This window comes from Hoplias malabaricus, chromosome 4, assembly GCF_029633855.1.
Source record: "Hoplias malabaricus isolate fHopMal1 chromosome 4, fHopMal1.hap1, whole genome shotgun sequence".
NCBI classification, from domain to species: domain Eukaryota; kingdom Metazoa; phylum Chordata; class Actinopteri; order Characiformes; family Erythrinidae; genus Hoplias; species Hoplias malabaricus.
In genome coordinates, this window is record NC_089803.1 from 57,231,877 (window position 1) to 57,252,352 (window position 20,476).

The following is a 20,476-nucleotide window of genomic DNA, read 5'->3' on the forward strand; positions in this document are numbered from 1 at the left end:
TTAATGTACACAGCCTTCAATTTTCTGTATATAAAGTGAACATCTGAGACCACTTGTGTGGAGTCTGTACAAAAAAGGTGAGAAATTACCAACAAATTAAACCAACTCTTGGTATTAGACAATTTTATTTAGCTTTTCAAACTAGAAATCTGGTATTTGAATATGGGAAATCTATTTATTAAATCTAAATGCCTCTTAAAAATAATGTTATTAAAAAGAAATAAAAATCATGTTTACAAGACCTTATTTATACATATATCAAAAATGAAAATGGAAAACATCTGGGAAAGAACAAAAAGCAGGTTAGACCGTTATTTAGGGTAACGCTCATGTATCAGTAAAAAGCCCAAAAAAAAAAAAAAAAAAAAAAGAAAAAAAAAAAAAAACCAACTGTCATTCAGCCATTCAGCTGGGTGGGTCAGTGCTGGCCAGCATCAGAGAGAATTTTAACCAGATTTAAGGTGTGCTGAAGCGGTGGTCCTTTGCTTAGCAGGTAACACATGGCCTTTATTTAAATCTAAAATCAACAGCAGGCAGGTGGGTGTAATGATGTGGATCTGGGAGCTTTTTTACACTATGTCTCGGGTTCGTTTGATGGCACAGCAGAGCATCATGCTGAAGATCATGCCAAAGATCTGCCAAACAGAAAAGCAGCAGTAAATGACAGAGCAGAGTTTACATCTCTACAAATTAAGCCACCTCATATCATGCTTTTTCTGTCAGGGCTGTGTCTTTCTATGAGCAGACTCAGTGCCCTTTGAGAGGTTTTTATTTCTATATAACCAGGAAACAGGCAGAAAATCTAAAATTTAAAAGCAACTGATGACTTAAGAACATGAAACCAGAACTGTAGCACGATTCTCTTTGCCAAATTGCTCTGACTGAATTGTTAGACGTTTTGACTGTCAAACATTTTAATTGTAAAATTGTCCATTTTACAATTAAAAGAATTAATTTATTTTGCCAACATTTTGTAAAGCTTTTCCAACCTATGGAGTGTTTCAATAAATGCAAACCATGGAATGGGTGACTTCTGAAAGTCTTACTCACCATGACCACACCGATGCCAATTCCAACACCACCAATAATGTGTAGCTTGGCGTTAAACAGGTCGTCTATGGCAGCTGGACAGCTCTAAACAAATGGTGGAATTAAAGAAAAACTTTAAAAATCACCAAAGTAAGACTATTTAAATTGTTCAATACCAGTGGTGCCCAAACTTTGTAAAAATGTAGGCCAAAAGCTAAGTTTGGCTTTTTATGACACACTGTTAGTGTAGGTGGTGGTACTATACTTTATATCAGGGGTGTCTTTAAACTAAAAAAGGTACAATAGCTGGCTTTTCAATTGACTCACTCTGACTCACTCTCACACCCACTGAAATAGAAGGGGTCAACTTTCTTTTCAGCTAAACCAAAATGTTTTTGTCATAATGACCACATTTAGAGCAGTGTTAATTTAGTTTACAGCATCACTGATAATAATAACATTTTTCATAATCCTTGTAGTAGGCTGGTAGCAACAGAGAAACGGGCAGAAGACAGGTGTTTCCTTACCGTTGTGATGAGACCCTGCAGACCTTGTTGTTGCGGACAGGTTTTGTCGGCTCCAGCGAAGGAAGTTCCAGTGGTACCACAGCATTGAAGCTAAATAATGTGGAAAGAAATATACCTTCAGTGTGACCTAAAAGGAAGATTAAAAAAAAAAAAAACAAAATCCAAAAACACTTTGCCTCAATCGATACCTACACTGTACTGAATTGCTTTCAGGCCATCCGCCAGTGGTTGCGATTGAGTAGATAAGTAGTTATTGTAGGTCTGGGTGTAGAAGGTTTTTACTTCTTCAACAATCTGCACAGCCAAGAAACAGAGCTGGTATTATGAAAATGCAAAATGTTTTCCTTGAATTTCTTGAGTCCATGTTGAAGTTCTCCACCAACCTTATCTTTGTTGGAAAGTCCCCAGATCCCAGCAGCTACCTCTGCTGCAAATATTATAAGCAGGAATACGAAGAACTAGACAGAGGGAGAGAGTGGGAACCTTTATTATTTTTACTGTATATATATAAAGCACTAAAAATGTATGTCCTGTCCTACAAGAGAGCTCCAGTTGTTGGAGGACTCACCAATCCCAGCATGCATGGTGACTCTCGGATAGCCCCACAGCAGCCAAGGAAGCCGACCACCATCATGAGGGCCCCGGCCACAATAAGAATGTAAACACCTAAACAGAGCAAAAGTTCATCAGGACGCTACTAAAAACTTTGTTCGCTTAATAAACTTGTGAAAAAGATGTATTTTCATATTATTAAAACAGTTAAGTTTAGTGTGGTTTTACAGATATTCATTTTAAAATAAACTAAGCTTTGAAAATGACCCATTCAGAGTTTAGTGCCATGACAACCAACACACACATATTCACCACCTCAGCTTAGAGCAGTTGATGGATGTCCATTCCTGTTGAAGTTGTGTGTGTCCCAGTGGCGATTGTTAAAGTAAACTATACAGTAGGAAATTCTAAGTGAAGCGCATACACACATGGTAGCAGGTTTCTCCAAAATAAGATTTGGTACAAGCTATGCCTCATAGCAAAGCCATCCCATTAGCCTAGCATGGGCGTATGCAGTATGCCAAGAGTGCATAAAACAATAGCTCCAATGCTGAAGTCTGCAATAGGCGTCTACCCACAAGCTATTGTTGTCAACAGCCTATCATCAAGATGTTTTGCATTGCAAGACAGCCCTCTCTTATACAGCAGCATGGTGCTAAAAGCCCCATTTGCTGTGGTGCAGGCAGAGAGCAAGAGGGAGCAGCTATCAAGTCCTGACAGGGAAACAAACTAGAAAGAACAATGCTGTTTCTGTTGGGAGGGGGTGGGGTGAGTAGTGGGTGCAGAAAGGCGCCACTGTGCGGGTTTGCAGAAATAGGGAGTGGGAGGGGGACAAATACGTTCTAAATTTGCCTCGCCCTTCTAAACAGCACCACTCTTAACACAGGCAGCCAGTGCCTAAATACAACTCTCAAACTCTAAAATGACCACTACTCATCCTGCAACTCACCAACCATTTAAAGCACAAGACTCACCTGAAACATTTAAATAAATAAATAAATAAATAAATAAATAAATAAATAAATAAAATACCCTGCTAAAGGTTCAGTTTAAAGGGGCGTCTGGCCTAAAGCTGACTCAAAGTTTTTATTCTTAGGTAGGATTCTGTAGTGTGTACCACTGCAAACCACAGCCTCATTGGTTTGTAATTTTATACACACACACACACACACTTTCATCACTGTAACTTAACTCCACTTTTTTACAAAATGGACTTCAGAAACATGGAAAGAAAAAAAGAAAAATGGTAAGCTGAGAAAATCTTGACAGCCAGCTTTAAGGTTGTGGTTTTCCTCATTAGAAGAGTTCTTTCCATATTCAGCTTCCTAAACTAGATATCTGCTTTCCTCCTACGCTCAAGATAAAAAAAATGAACATTTCCAAATAACACTGCGACCCTGAAATGGAGAAGCGGAGAAGAAAATGATGATGATGATGATGATGATTTCCAAATAACTACACCAGCCAGAAATAATATTTAACTTAATAGACAAGCCAACGAGTCTACGTTTTTTTTCCTAAAGTATATAATGGTTTTATGTTTCCAGTAAAATACTGAAACTCTGGATCAATGATAAAACATTAAGGAGAATTTAAACAGGTCTGCATAATTCAATAATAAAAGGTGTCAACTGTCATTATGAGTGAAAGGAAACAAGAATATGTACATTTAGAGTGCATTTCTCAGGGGAGATATATATCTAACCATCATCACCAAACCAGCAGGCTTCAACACCTGTGAGCAAACCACAACCTCAGCAGTCCAGATAACAGATCATGTATGTGTGTGAAAGTGCCTTAACATAAACTCTGAAATTCTGATTTGAGAGAAAACTACTAATTCTCTCAGGCACATGGATGCCAACAGCAAGAACCTATGCTGAAAAACTATTTTGACCTAAATTACAGAGACATTTTGAACTTTTCTTCAGTGTAGAAAGGAACAACTACCTGAGAACACATGCATTAACTATGAGCTGATGTGCTTTAGGTTATTCTCAAGGCTCATTTCCCCCCAAAACATTTGATTTTGATCAAATCTTGACATGAACATTAATGACCCATAGCATAAGCCAATTTATCCTACAGCAATTTAGCCCCACAGGTCCATGCATATTTTTAGCTCAGACTGCTTTTTAAATACAAGCAAACAGAAATTAAAGAGCCCTTAACAGCTCTAAATTTATATTTTTTTATATATTAGTTTTAAGGGCAAAAATGCCAGGGGGGTTACATACTTTATCTTAGTTATATTAATGCCATAATGAAGTGTAGTCAATAGGAAAATCTTACTATCGGACAGACTTGATTTTAGCTCATGTTATTGGTTTTACTGATTTATAAAACATTTCTCACTGCCTTTCTGGTCGTTATTCATATCATGATAAACAACTTCCTTATTTACACATTGTTTTTTCATACAGCAGACCGCCGACCAGTCTCAGAGCTGAATTCAAATGACTAGTCACTGAGTGCTGGGTGTAACTTGATGCCATGGCTACCACCAAAACAAACATATGCCTTAAGGCTTTTTCTAAATTAGGAATAAGAACTTGATTTCTTAAATGCTGTGATATTTTGGAATGGGGGGGGGGGTAATTGGATCGAACAATGCTGGCCTCCTTCCACTCCTTACCTGTGAAGAAGGCAGTAGGAGAGTTCTCTACTTGGAAAAGTCCTTCAGTTGCCTTGTCGAACCGGAGCCAGAGCGCAACAGCTAACACTCCTGTACCTGCGATCTGATTAGAACACAAAGCAAACATGCAAATAAAATTTGTTTGAGGTTATTTCCTGCAGCAAGATAATCAGAAACTGGTGTATGGTACAAGCTGGCAAAGACTTTTTTGCTAAACATGGCACTACCACATCAGCTTGTAAAGAGAAGGATACATTTCAACACTACATATTAAATATAATTAATTAATGCCCTGCATAGACATTCAGATATACAACATGGCAAATTTAAGCTTATTTACAATTCAAATATGATCAGTAACGTCTACACACATTTTGACAATACAGAATTTTAATACTGTCACATAGCGGTAAAAACAGATTTGCTAAAAAACTACACCTCTGTCCAGAAAGGATTTACAAATATATGCGCTTTAGGGCAAACCCTTCTCAGATGTCAAATCTCAAAATGGTCTTAGGCCACAAACAATGTAATAGGTTTTAGTGAGGGAGCTTTGCCTCAGATGTTTGGTTCCAGACTTGGCAAGCTTTACGCAAATGGAACACACTGTATAAACACTTTGGAATTACCATTAATTAAAGGCTTAATTGTGGATTGTTTGTTCTTTTAATTTTTGTTCCTCTAATTAGCTTTCATAATCTGGTGCTGTCTTAATGGAAAATGCAAATCATGGGAAAGGGGCAAAACTAACTCATTCACAAGGAATGAAGACAAACCAGTCCTCCAGAAATGAGGGTGTCGACGCTTTAAGAACAGAAAAATGAGTAACAGTGTGGGGAGATGTTACAGAGTGAAGCCACCAAATCCACTACCATTTTATTTCTATGACTTCACACTGGCTATATTTATGACAACAAAGATCAAATGTAATTTATCAGCCATCATGCTGTATATTACCCGAGAAGCAATAAACGGCAAAGATAATAGATCCCCAGTACTCGATTTATAAAGACAGCTGTGTTGCACAACAAATATGGATGCAGACATGCCATGGAAAATTTAATTACAGCATAAGCACAAGCAAAATGATGTTTTATACCGTGACCCTGAACTGCTTGAAGTGCTTGTTTCACTGTCAGGATGTGAGAAAACTATTTCAAACAGGTTATAGTGTTTTAAGGCTGACGGAATTGGACATGTTCCCAAAGGAATGAGCAAACCTTAAAGTATGTTTTTTTTTACCTTTCCGGTTTCAACAGAACAAGTTCTCTGAAACTTTGTTTTCTAACAATGTCAAAGTGGGCGTGTTCTGTGCTCCCTGGACATGAATGTGTGAAAGAAAGACCAAAAGAATAACATACAAGGAAAGAGAGACCTGGCAATAGGAAGCCCACATTTTATATTGTAATCTATTTTATTTATTTATTTATTTTTGTATTTGCTCAAAGTCACAAAATAATTCCAAACTGTGTTGAAATATGTAAAAGTGATTAAGCATTAGGACTCAAACTCTTAGTGATGAAATTACAAAAAAATTAATATTTTGGGAGTTATTTTGGTAAAACAGTGGAGGACAAACCCTACAGAAATAAAAATGTGTTTTTTGTTCTCCTCTATTGGGTGGGAACTTCAGTTGTTTGAACTTCAATTGGGAACATCAAAAGTTTGCACTAAACACACCTGCTGCCCACAACTCAGCATTAATTCTGTTGTGCATACCACAGGTAAGCTAAGGTTCTCTGTGGGCTGTGTAGAAAACCTGTTTGCCTTGTTTGCTTAGTCGTTTAAAATCAGCAGGGTACAGAGAATGGTCATGAAACTACATATCTCTGCTGTAAGGTCATAGAGGCCTGGGAGTATAATAGCCTACAGTTGTGGGATGGGTTTTTCCATTGTAAACCCAGCCCTGGAATATCCAAGTAGAGTGAAGGAGGGGGGGGATAGTTTAGGGGGAAGTATATTCCAGCCAACTGTTCCTAGTTAATCAAATTTTAGCCTCATAATCGACATAATAGATACTAAATGTGATTAAGTTAAACAGTTTCAATCTCAGATACATGACACTTTCTTCTGATCTTGTCCTGAAACTCTGGCACCAAATTGATATTCCAAAGTAGTAAGAGATGCATGGCCTCTTCCACTTAATTACTTAAACCCATTATCAAACCAACCTCAAAACGCTTTTATGTCCATTTCTTTGACCAGTTTGTCTAATAGCTCTGCTGTGAAACCTTATTTCCTATATGACCATACATAAACTGAGCATTGGAATATAGTTTTATGATAGCTGTGCCATTTGTGTTCCACTGATGTTCACACCTGTGAGAGGTAACGTAAAATCACGTGAACCACAAGCAACAATTTCGCATATTTCAGCGCACTAAATATTTTACTTCAAAACACCACCTGTTAAATATTCCTAAACATATACTGTTGTTGCAAATAGGTAACCGTATCCAACAAAATTAAACACTCAATACGCTGTCCTTATGTAATTAGCATGACGGTTAAACAACATGATAAGCATTTGTTTAGCTAATTCAGTGAAACCGAAAAAAAACAATTCTGGTTTCTCTCAACCGCCACCATTTTAAGCCCGTATCAGCCAAGTTATATTACATCTATTAATTCATATTCTTTTAACATTCAAACATCATAAATTACCAGACTTTATTTAATACTGGTTGGATTTAAGAGTTATGGCACCACAACCAAAAAGTGTTAACATTATGAACTACGCCACGCCAATAGTGAAACAACTGTTCACGATTATACCAACAGAAGCAAGAAAAAAATGAAATAGTACATACCCAAAACAAGAAATTGAAGGCAAACATCAGGTACTTGATGCAGCTAACTCCTCCTGTTACTACACCCATTTTGAATAGATTTTTAAAACGAAGCGTAGAAACAAAACGAAACTCAATTCAACCCTACAGCACGTAACTCCAGCAGCCCAATGTCTTTCACGCCTGAAACTAAAGAAGAAAAACACCCTTATGACTTCCTTGAGCTTGACGTAACTCCCGTACTACTGGCTGCGTCGGAAGGTGGGCTGGGACTGAAGTGGACAGGCTGACTGTGGGCAAACGTGTCTCCGTTTTATATTACGTTAAAATACAATAATATCACAACGTCTCTAAGATGGCTGCTTGCTCGTGGCTCTTTCGGTTGGTTTCACTTTTTGGCTTCGGTTTCGTTTTAATTCATGGAGCACATTTGTAGGACATTATTCTGGTGTTTTTTCAGTCCTGTCATACAAATGCAAACACGGGGGCGCCCAAGATGTGTATTAGACTGATCATTATAAAGACACCTATCGCTAATGTGGGTTCGGCGGGTTAAAATATTAATATTTTTAGTTTTAACGGGAGTTGTTGACTCGTATTCTTTTTTCGTTTAACCCACGTCCAACACTCTCTCTCTCTCTATTTCTGTATATGCACGCGCACAGCCTGGAAGTAAATCCATGTGGGCGGTACTACACTCCCACTTAGTGTGTCCCTCCCACTTAGTGTGTCCCTCCCACATCCTCGTCTCCGGACTGCAGACATAAATGGTTGATTTCTCTAGATTCTCGCTTTCTGTTTCGCACTGCATTATATATACAGAATAATGATACAAAACAACATGTAGCAAGCTTAATATTTCTGCAGTATATACAGAAGGATGTACTAGCACAAGGCAAGTGCATTAAAAAATGATGCACAGAAGTGTGTGGATAGGCAATCAAAATCAAACTTGCAGAATCCTGACAGTGTGGGCAGGTTAGTGCACTAATATCAGATGCTCTGAAGACTTTTAAAACTTTAATCAAACATTAGTTCTGTGCTTCGAACTATGTGCGACAAGAGATTTTGTCAATAGTAATGCAGCTTGTAAACTACATTGATGAGAGTTCCAGCGATGTTTCCTTCTACCTATATTGATGAATATCATTTACTTCAGTGAATAACATCAAAAGTCAGGACAGATACAGACTGGAATGCAACCCTTAAATAGGAATAATTAAAGAAGCCATGTGTAAGTAATCTTCAGTTTATCCAAGATTATAATTACATAGAATCACAAGAAGGAAAGCATGCCATTCTGTAATTCAGCTACAATGTCCAATTTCTAAAAAAATCTGTCTGTTCCATTATATTTTTTTTAAAGACACACCTGCAGCAACAAAGGTTCTGAACTGGTCTATGTTGGATTATCACTGTCAACCTATCACTGTCGCGCTGGTTGATCCTATCAGCATCCAAAGTACAACAGGTGTTTCTTTTTTTTGGCAGTCACTTTTGTAATTTACAACTATGCTCTTATAAAATTCAATTTGAGTAAACTGCTTTTCACAAACTATTTACTGCCTTGTGGTTACTACTAAACAGATGAAATAACTTGTATTAGTGACATTCTCCTAAAGCTTTCAGATCCAGAATGATCATAATGAATATTATTTATAAATAATTCATCTGCTTGGCGCAGCAGGTAGTGTCACTGTCACTCAGCTCCAGGGTCCTGGGTCTGGGGTTACGGGTTCAAGCCCCACTCTGGGTGACTGTCTGTGAGGAGTTCGTTGTGTTCTCCCAGTGTCCGTGTGGGTTTCCTCTGGGTGCTCTGGATTCCTCCCTCGGTCCAAAAACACACATTGGTAGGTGGACTGGCGACTCCAAAGTGTCCCTAGGTGTGTATGTGTGAGTGTGTGTCACCCTGCGAAGGCCTGGCGCCCAATCCAGGGTGTGTTCCCGCCTTTTGCCCAGTGATTCCAGGTAGGCTCCGGACCCACTGCGACCCTGAACTAGGTAAGCAGTTACAGACAATGAAAATTTATTTAATCTGCTGTGTCCCATACAGACTGTGCTTACATCAGAGGCTTCAAATACTAAATATTTCAGCAATTCCTTTTTATTTGGCAGTTGTTTTATTTTATTTATTTATTTTTTCTCCTGGGGCTGCGCAGTGGCGCAGCATGTAGTGTCGCAGTCACACAGCTCCAGAGGCATGGAGGTTGTGGGTTTAATTCCCGCTCCGGGTGACTGTCTGTGAGGAGTTGGTGTGTTCTCCCCATGTCCGCGTGGGTTTCCTCCGGGTGCTCCGGTTTCCTCCCACAGTCCAAAAACACACGTTGGTAGGTGGATTGGCGACTCCAAAGTTTCCGTAGGTGTGAGTGTGTGAGTGAATGTGTGTGTGTGTGTTGCCTTGTGAAGGACTGGCGCCCCCTCCAGGGTGTATTCCCGCCTTGCGCCCAATGATTCCAGGTAGGCTCTGGACCCACCGCGACCCTGAACTGGATAAGCGGTTACAGATAATGAATGAATGAATGAATTTTTTCACCTTGCTGTTTCTCTCCAAGTAATCCCAAACACAAAATGATGAGGTCTGTGCTCTAGTATGTTCTTCAGTTCATTGTTCAGAAAAACTATAGTTAGTAATTAAATTTTTTTTCTCAATAATGACTTAATGGCTGCTCCACATTCTTTCAGACACTAGAACTCTATTCGAAATGGCTCCCTCCTCACTACACCTACATTAATACCAATCACTCTATACATACTTTCACTTACAAACTCAGCAAATTATTGATTTTTAATATATTATTTGGTTGCAGGAAAACCGAAATACCCAGCTGCTCAACTGAGAGAAAAGAAAAGATTTAATACAAGCCTGCAATGCCAAGTTTTCCTTGTTCTATCATAGATTGTCACCACAATGCACATGTTGCTGTGTCCTGTTTCATTGTTGCTTACATCTTGTATTGTCGGCTGAGATAACTTTATTTAAAAGGTCCTCTATTAGAAGTCATGAACCTGTATTTTATATCTAGATCCTGTATGAATGATTTGTCATTTTGTAATCCTTGTTGTTTCAATTCAGTGAAATATACACTTGAGGCCAAGATATACATACACCAGGCCAAAGACTCAAAATCAATTTTCCAAATTTCCACATATTTTTTACAATACACTGGTTTATTCAAATTAAATTCGAAATGGTCATGAATTTTTTTAAAAAATTAAATGATTTGCAAAACATAATTTTCTGGTTCCAAATACATCATATCAGCAATTAGATTAGACAGATATTTCCACAGTAAAATACAATTTAGGTGCACCAAAAATCAAACATACAAAATTCAATCAGATTAAAGCATCTTCAACATTTAACTCTTTTTTTTTTAACATCAACTCAGTTGCACTCAGGCCATGTTTGTGTCAAACATTGTGACTGTGTTGAGCTGTTTATGAGCAATATAGGATGAAAGAGTAGGAGTATGAAACACTTACTTCAAACAAAAAGTCCACAAAGACAGCACTGACAAGATAAATTGACATGTTCCCAAAGGAATGAGCAAACCTTAAGGTATATGAGTTGAGGCCTAAAAGAGGTTATGAGATCAATTTAAAGACCACTATATGTAAGTTAAAATATTGTACAGGTGTTTAATTATTTAAAAAAATATGTATATATAATATTTATTAAGCAATGATTAATATTAACTAACTGTATGTTCACAAATATTATAATTAACTTGTTAATAATACTTTACATTAAGTATATGTCGTTTCATATCATTGTTCCTATAAAAAACTGTTTTATAATATTTAAGTTTGCACTGGTGATTATTGAATAATGCCATTATTACAGGGTATTGATTACTACTGAATATAAAGTAAGGAATCAGCTACTAATGACACGTGAGTCGGTAGAGTGATGTCATGTAAACACAATCGTTCTTATGGATGTAAATGTAAAGTGACTGTTTACTGAAACTCACCCAGACAAAGAAGTTGAAGACGAAGAGGAGGTATTTGATGCACATTTCTCCACTGGTGAGCGCTGCCATGATGAAATCAACTGAAAGTGTTAGTCCACACTGAGCTTTTCTCCTTTTTCAGGTGATAAAGTGCGTAAATCCTGAAGTCTGACCAGATGATGAAGGGAGTGTGATGATCTTCTCGTGCTCTCCGCGGGTGGGCGCTGCTCCTCCTCCGGGGAAAACGCCTCAAAAAGAAAAAAACTCTACTCCCCCCAAATTTAACAAACGGAGCCCACTGACGAAACACGACTTCATTTCATAAATAACACATAGAATAAATAAATATAAAAACGCCAAGAAATTGGTTTAACAAGTTATTTATTTCAACGATATTAGCAGAAGTGCATTCTGTGCCTGTACCCTGGACTACACAGCAGCTATTTTTGTTGCTGGAGGCTGTCTTGATTAATGCACAAAACCTGGTCGTGATGACACACAGAAAGGCAAATTACTACTGCATCTTTATGATCTTTATGATGAATTTTTCTCCATATTAAAGTCAAAGTCAAATTAGAATGATTCCACAACATACTGGCCATGGTGTAAATGAAAATAATACGTCTGCACAATATATTATATTCAGTATTATTATATCACTATAATAAACTCAAACATAACAAATGTTTCTGCAAAATTTCAGTTTATATGCTGAGTAACACTTCATAACACTCCCTTTTAAATAAAACGGGACATTATTTTCCTCACAGGCATATTTACTTATTTCATTTTTAAAATTTATGTTAAATTTCACACAGTTCTCACTCTTGTTACACGCACTTTATTAAGAGGAATCACTTTATTAATAGAATCTGGAGTGTGTAGATTAGTTATCTGATATTATTCTAGTTTCTACCTGTGTATGGTAGACAGGTTAGCCATGTTAGCTTCTTGCGACCTTGGATAACAACAGTTATGCACAACGGCTGCCACTATCAGGCTAATGAGCAACAAAATGGAGGATTGCTGCTTTTTGGTCATGAGTGTTTTGGACCCATCTCTGTCTCAGTCTGTGGTTTCAATCATTTCATGAGCCAAAGCAAACGGCAAATGTTTAGTGTGACTAGTGCTTCATGGTATTTGGAAATAATAATTTTTTTTTCTAAAGTACATATTTTGACATGAAACGTTGCATGTATTTTCCCCAGAACTTAAATATACAGTTGTTTTCATCATAGCTAACACAAAAACATGTGATATGTCTGAGTACTTTTCTGAAGTGATTTTAGATAAGATTTAATAAACAGGTTGACCATTACACCATTATATCCATATAATACTCTTTAAAATGTCATGACATTAATAATGCATGTTGCATCCTCTCAAAATAAAGGGCTCATTTTGAATGAAGAAAGGAATGAAGGGTTGTGTCTAAAAGTTATCCGGGGGTTTATAAGTTATATCTTTTATATCAAGTTTTTATTTTTTATGAAGCAAAAAACTTGTACCATGATGTGACTGACATATTTTGACTTAATTGATATTGCACATTCTGCATTTTGACTAATGCGCATGACTCTTGGTGATGATGCGCTTGTCAACACTGATGCTCTTGATGCTTAACTTTTTTTAGTATGTGAAAATGACAGCTCCTTGTAGATGATGGAATATTACAAATCTGTGGGACAGAGAGTCATTCAATATTGACCTTACGCCACAAATCCCAAGACTTAACACAGGCATCAATCACCTGCTTTAGGAATGATCCCATGATTGTAGGATATACACAATGGCCAAGTGCCAAGACCCATGAACTAACAAGTGTAACCACAGCCCCACCTAAAAAGACAACACCACACAGATTTGACCTGTGAAAGCAGTTTTTAAAGTCTATGTTATGAGATTTGTAGCTTTTATAGACACTGTCAGTGTAGATCATTAATATGTGCTGTTGCCTTACTCATCATTGCCATCACATTGTGCTTTCTAGTGCACATAACTGTGACAGATCATCCTCCCTCTCATCAATAACTTTTCTGGCTTTGTCTGTTTTCCTCTCAAGCTGCTTGTATCGGGGTGGTACAGACGAAAGGACAGTAAGGATGACAATTGCGCTTTGGGGAAAGGCACTGTTTTGTACAGAAGAATGAGTCCATTGTCCTGGACACAGCGCCGCACACCCTCACCCACTCATCAGTGTTGTGACAGCCATCCTACTACTGCACGTCATCCTTAGCAACCAGTGCACAATGGCTGTCAATCATGAGGTTAGAAACAGCTCAGACACCACAGAAAACAGCAGTATGGAATTAGAAACACTGAATAACATGATGGAATGAAGAAAAGGTTTATGAATAAAATGTGTTTCCCTGATGCATTTTACATGCCCCCGCATGCTGGTGTTGACTGGTACTCCTATGCCTTATAATATGTTCTGTTTAGCATGAAAATTGGAATTAATTTGATTTTGCTGCTGAATATTTTTATAAACCAATTGCTGCTCTGTAAACAATTTATTCTGAGTGGTTTAAGGTGAAATGCCTTACTATAGAGAAACTAAACTACTTGGATTTTCCTTACAACAATGTTGACTAAATAAGGTCAACTTTCAAATCACTGCCCCTTGTAACTGAGTTACAGGGCATAGTGCTTAAAAGCTTCCTTCACAAAACGTGGCGACCCTTCAAGAGCACTTCAGTCGGCAGTGGTTTCAGAGAAGTGCTTCTGAAGGTTAACATAGTTAAATTTAGGTCATCATAAGCCTTCAAAAGATTTCCACAATCATACATAATTACCTGCTACTAACTCTCTGTGATATAAAGCTTAATTCAGTTGCTTAGTTTGCAGGTTTGGTTTGAAACATCAGGTTCCACCTTAAATGCATCAGCAGCCATAGCCACTAGATTGTAATTGCTTCAGCATTTAATATGGAACTGGAAGTATTGAGACCTGGGCAAACAATAGTGATGTTTTACTTGTGTTATGAAGTAAAGGGACATATTGTATTGAAACTATATTAAACTAAGATAATAAGAGCAACACATGGCTTACAGTCTACCACTGCAAAAATAAAAGTGCCCCGATAACATAAAAGGAGCTGATAAAATGGACAATGACTGTAGGAACAAAGAGGTAATTTTAATGTATGGAGGTTGCACGGTGCCACAACTGGTAGTGTCACTGTCACACAGCTCCAGGGTTCTTTGTGTGTTTACCTTGTGTCTTTGTGGGTTTACTCCAGGAGTTACAGATTTTATAGTCCATATGTGTGTGTGATGCCCTGTTATGGACTGGAGCCCCACCAGTATATGTTCCTGCCTTGCACCCAATGATTCCAGGAAGGCTCTGGACTCACCGTGACCCAAAATACGATAAACCGTTTACAGAAAAAAAATCTAAGGGGTTTTGTGTGTGTGTGTGTGTGTGTGTGTGTGTGTGTGTGCAAGTTATAACATTCTGATGTGGATGTTAGTGCTTGCATCAGTGCTTGTTCAGGGTGACTGAACCAAACACACCTTCAGTGCAAATATAACTGCTTTTAAATGGAAATTCCTTTGGTTCATTTACATATGAGTGCGGCATGGTTGTGTAACAGGTAGTGTCACTGTGACACACAGTCCTGTTCTCCCATGTGCACAGGGGTTTCCTCCGGGTGTTCTGGTGTCCTCCCATGCTCCAAAAACACATGTTGGTAGTGGATTGGTGACTCAAAAGTATACAAAGGTGTTCCTGCCTTGTGCCCAGTGGTTCCAGGACTCACCGCAACCCAGTTCTGGATAAGCGGTTACAGATAATGAGTGATTGAATTAATAATTTACAGGTTTGCATTAATCAAATGGTTAATATGTAAACTAAGCCATTTCAAGTGGTTTGATGTAAAATGCTCTCCTTAAAACACATCAAGTCAAACCAATGCTTAAAGCAGGTCACAAGAGGTGGTGTGGCACTGTTCAAAACTGTTGAAAACTGTGGCCTTACCTGATTTACTTGGGCCTTGTAACTCCTCAAAGATATGACTGTATCTTTAATTCATCTCCTGAACATCCAAAATCATTTTCTACATCATATCTAATATAGTTCATGACACTGGGCTGGAAATAGAAACCTTTTAACTAATTTCTGTTTGGAAGCTCAACAGAATTTCGCCAGCCAACCGCTGCTAAACCACTATAATGATGCTGATGAAAAAGCCTGTGTTTCTCTCCAAACAAGGCAAGGTTCAGTCTGGCAGCTCTTAGTGTCTGACACAATGCCACCTTTCAGAAAGTGTCCCAGTGTCTTGTGAGGCCATGAGATTCTTGAGGATCACCACAGTGTGGAGGAAAATGGGGAAATTCTGAAAGAATTCACATGTTAGTTTCTGGGCTGTGACACTGGTCTCCCTAATTCTCACCTCTTCAATGTTTTTATTTTTTTAATATATAAAATACAGCACCACACAGAGGTCAGAGACACTTGATTTATTTCAAGGTTTTATAGAACAATCTTCTAGGACTGAAAATATGGATATGGAAATGTAACCTTTCTGATTTATTTGAAAAGCTATAAGCAAGTATGCACAAATTAGCTGTAATAAAGACAAAGTGTGGTTATACTTAATATTGTGTGTTATATTGTTATTATATTGTTATTATTTTTGAGAATACCTGGCAATTTTCCACCCATTTCTTTCAACCCAAGGTATGTTACTTCGGGGATTCCTCGCTAATAGGTGGTTTTGGGAACAAAATTAAGTTTAAATATTAAGTTTATAAATAATTAATAAAATAATAAAAAACAAGAGACAAAAATAATAATTACAGTCATTAACATATTGCTCTTTGTTTGCAAAACGCTTAAAGTACTTTATTTTCTGCTCCTTTTTGATGGCCAATTCCTATTTAACAAATCATTTCTGGAATATTACACATACACACACTCTTAGCGAAATCATTGATAGTTGTGGCTTTCTTCCTAATTTCATGTTTAAATAAAAATATTAAATTAAGTTTTATTTGAAAATCTCTCATATAATTTTTTAAAGATTACTTAGCTTGTGTAAATAAAGTGATTTCTTTTTTTTATCCCAAACTTCTTGTTATTTTCTCTACTGACAAACAAGAAAGCACTGTTAAATGTGATCCTCCATTTTAGTGTTCGGTTGCCATGTTGGTGGAAAACAACACAATTGATTAAAGACGAGGTTTATATTTGTGGAAAAACATGCATATTCCTATTCAATGATGTGGGAATATGATGCTGCTTTACTTGATTTGACATGAATGACTGTATTTTATGAAGTATGTTCCAAATTTGCCACAAAATAACTCTTGCTGCCAGCATTGCATATATATAATTTGTAATTGTATGTTTTGTATTCCCATCTCTGTGAAGACTTTGCTGAGTTCTTCCTGTGTCAGTGAAGGCTTTCTTTGGGTGTTTCAGTTTCTTCTCACTGATGAGAACCTAACACTTTCATATTCTGTCCACCTGAGGGAGCCAGTGATATTCTCAAAACACCTTCTTTAAGGTAAACTGCAAGCATCTGAAGTGTGGAGACGTTTTGGAAACATTTTTGTGCAGAAGTGACAATACCCCTGGGGGTATTGAGTTAGGATTTGAGTTAGCTAGGTTAGATAAACCCAAGGTTGAGGACTGTCTAATCCCTGCTCTTTCCTGCTGGACACGTTTTACTTGGCTCAATATATTGGACTTAACAGGGGAAACCTGAACAGCCCCCAGTCTTGTTAAATTTGTAAAGAGAAAACAAAACATTAAACTGATCATACATTAAAAATAACAACACATTTTCTACAAGGAACATTTGCTAAGATATGGTTTACTGACTCCTGTGGCTCCCCCTAGTGTAATTCATTTTAACAGCACTTTACTGTAATCAATCAGGAGGTGGGAGGGAAGAGGGATGTTCTTTTATCCTCCTCCAGAAGTTACATAGTGCACTTTCTGCAGTGCTGAGATCAGAATAGCAGTGATGGAGCCTTTATCCTGCCAGATTAAAGAAACACACACTGAATTAACTCATTAAATTGATTTTATTTTGTGCCTTCAGTTTCAGAAGAAATATAAAATAAATGATACAAAATATGAGTTTTTTTCACACCTCCAAAGTTCAGTCATAGAAGTTGGTTGAATTTTATAGTTCTAGTTATTAGAACTCTATTAAGAGTCCATTGTATCGAGGACACCAGAAGAACTGAACTACGTTTCCTGTTTCTCTGAAGGCTAGTGTTTGAATGTCTACCAGGTCTAAGATTTGTCTGTTTTATTTATTGTGTTTCAGAAAGACGTTTCATTTTCTCATACATGTGGACCTTATTATATTACTGAAATATCCAGACTCTGACTTGCACAGTACACGACATTGCTTTATTTAAATGCTGGGCTTCCTTATTGCATTGTGAGTTATTTAATAATGATGTGTTACCTAAGGCTTTGTTTATTATTTCTGGCCTTCTGAATTGGTTCAATCCTTAGCCTGAAGGCTGTTGACGTTAAATATGCAAAGCAAGTCATATATACCATCCAGGCCTTTTTTGGGTAGTAGTATTTATCCACTATACTTGCATCACCCCACCTTATGGAGTTGAGCCTATATTGAGACGTGTGGCATAACCCTGAATTGAGCCTGAATGGTACGCTGAAGATCCATTTAACAGCCCTGCTTTTGAAGAGTTAAAAATTTGACATATTTTGCCTTCTTGTTTCCAAAGGGGAAATCAACCAAATCGAGAGCAGCTGCCGAGCTGTGTGGGTGAGTGCTTTATGCCTATTTATTTTCAGAGCCTCAGAATGGAGTAACTTTCAGTTCACCACTATCCATACCACTCCACTATCATGTCCTGAATGCATAAAGCTGCTGGGCTGTATCACCAACGTAAGATAACTCAAATCATTCAGCTCTTATCTTCTATAGGTTGTATATTACTACAGGCTAGAAAACAACACATAAGGAGCTTAGAGACTGCCGTTGCTTAAACCATGTAAACCAAGCTGGGGTTCATGCCCAAGCTGTGAGATTTCTATGGGAGGCGAGGAAAATCATTAGAAAATATGCATGACCTACATGTGTTTTTGTTGTTGTTGTTTTTTTTCAGGATTTTTTGACAAATCACTTGTGTAAGATTTTAAGGAGAAGACTGGAAAAGGAATGAACACAAAAAGAAGGAAATAAATTGACAAATCAAACAATGCTTAATAGATGGACCACCTAAGACCTCAAACTAAAATCACTAAAATGAAGCCTCTGAAATCCCATAACAATCAAGGAGAGAAAAATGTTCAAGTTTTGATTAATGCAATAAAACTTGAAAACGCTGCTTTCCTCAGAAATGTATATCCATTTTTGTGGATTTTGAGTTTTATACATCAGTTGAACACAGCTCTGTCCTTCAGCTTTTGTGAACATTTCATGATAAATGGACGAATAGAAATGCTCCAAAATGATGTGAAATCAAATAGTTTTATATTGACTTCCACTGAAAGTTAAGAAGCTTTTTTCCTTCCCCTGGAGATACACGTTTCTCTTTGGACAGTGATGATATTCTAAAGGAGAAAATGCAAATAAGCTCCTGGTGTTTCTAGAACAATGGGCTGGCTGCCCAAAAATGCAGATGAGACAAAAATTAAATAGAAAATATTTTGTGAAACAAAAAATGCAACTTGTATGGAAAACTGCCATAGGCTTGAGTTACACACAGCTCTTATGAGTAACTTCAATATTATTTCAACTATGTTAACCATGATGTGGTTCATGCAGGGGCTGTTAGAGTTCTGTGCATGGTCCAGAAAAACACCTTGGGAATCTTGTTTGTAACATGTAGGGGGTGTACATAGTGCCTAGTGTTTCTCAGTTCTCAGTTCTAAGTCACTACCGTAAATTCAACTGTAAAGGTTTGCTGTTCATCTTTCACTGGACCTCTAATGTTCTCAGTGTGCAGCATCATGCTGATTAGCCAGGCTGACTTCATTCAGTCTAAAGCCACAGTGCACATATGCCGGTCACACAGTAGGGGCCTAATAAAGTCTACCACATTGTTGACTTCCTTGAAGACAGGTGGAGGGTTCTTCGAAAGGCAGGTACGGGCCACATTAATATTTAATAATCAAGATATTTAACAGCCCCGGTGTAATAAGACACTATGGCTTGGTGTGGGGCTTTCAGAACATTCAGTGTCTAGCCTCACCTTTGGACAGATTTACTCTGGCACTCACTAGTCTTTGTCATTTTTTTTAACTTATTTGTTTAGAAATTGGGAGCTTAAAAGGACATTTATTTAGAATGAAGCTTCTACTTTAAGCTCATTTCCACCAAGCTGAAGTCAAATCAGGACTGGCATGGGTTGTAGACTCTGTGCATTAAACCAAGACAGAAGGCACTGGCAATTAGTCAAAGTTTGGCCTGACCCTAAGCCTCCTCTCGAGCCGGCATGGTATTAACTGCCACCACCGTCTGCAAAGTAAGCCTGGACAAAGCCAGGAGAGGATTCCGCTACCTGACTGCACCCAAGCGCCCCAAGAACCGTTTGCCGTTACATTTCGACTGTGACATGGCTGAGAGCAGGTCCAGATCAAAAAGTGGTGAGTGAATGTCTCTCCTGGCTGAAATAAACACAGTTGGTGGGGTTATGATAATCCTTATAGTGTGGGTTTATTTGTCTTCGCATGGCTGGAGCTGTTGTCCTTTACTTTACGTCATTACGTTGCTGCTAGTGATGAGGGGAGTGCACTTCAGGAGCAATGCCAATTTTCAATAAGTTGATGGATTGAAGAGGACAACTATTGGACAATATATTACAGTAGAGAAATAGTGGGTGAGTCCATAACTGGGGTGCCCACTTTTTTAGACTTTGAACTCTTGACTCATAACTAACTTACTAACTTATGTATGTATCTTAATTTGAAATCTGCTTTTCACCATTCAGTATATTCTCTCTCAGGAACAAGACCTTATACTTTTAATGGTTTCTTTGCTGGCAGTTACTGACATAAGTA

At 37.8% G+C, this 20,476-nt stretch overlaps 1 protein-coding gene across 2 annotated transcripts; it reads right to left on the bottom strand.

The window, feature by feature from the left end:
• Window positions 1–333: 333 nt before the first annotated feature.
• On the bottom strand, window positions 334–11,664 carry cd9b (CD9 molecule b). 2 transcript variants are annotated; one of them, XM_066667189.1, is made up of 8 exons: window positions 11,507–11,664; window positions 4,744–4,846; window positions 2,125–2,222; window positions 1,940–2,014; window positions 1,749–1,850; window positions 1,557–1,646; window positions 1,051–1,134; window positions 334–635 (listed from the first exon to the last, which is right to left on the bottom strand). In XM_066667189.1, the coding sequence occupies exons 1-8, from the start codon at window positions 11,573–11,575 to the stop codon at window positions 570–572; spliced, it is 687 nt and encodes a 228-aa protein (XP_066523286.1). In that variant the 5' UTR covers window positions 11,576–11,664; the 3' UTR covers window positions 334–569. The 2 variants fall into 2 exon arrangements, with proteins under 2 accessions (XP_066523286.1, XP_066523285.1); XM_066667188.1 differs by lacking the exon at window positions 11,507–11,664 and adding an exon at window positions 7,554–7,919.
• Window positions 11,665–20,476: the final 8,812 nt, after the last annotated feature.

Coding starts and splice junctions, on each gene's coding strand:
- cd9b (XM_066667189.1), bottom strand. CDS start 11,575: ATGGCAGCGCTCACCAGTGGAGAAATGTGCATCAAATACCTCCTCTTC. Junction 2,015..2,124: donor CACCATGCATGCTGGGATTG/GTGAGTCCTCCA, acceptor CCCTCTGTCTAG/TTCTTCGTATTCCTGCTTAT. Junction 1,647..1,748: donor TGAAAGCAATTCAGTACAGT/GTAGGTATCGAT, acceptor CACATTATTTAG/CTTCAATGCTGTGGTACCAC.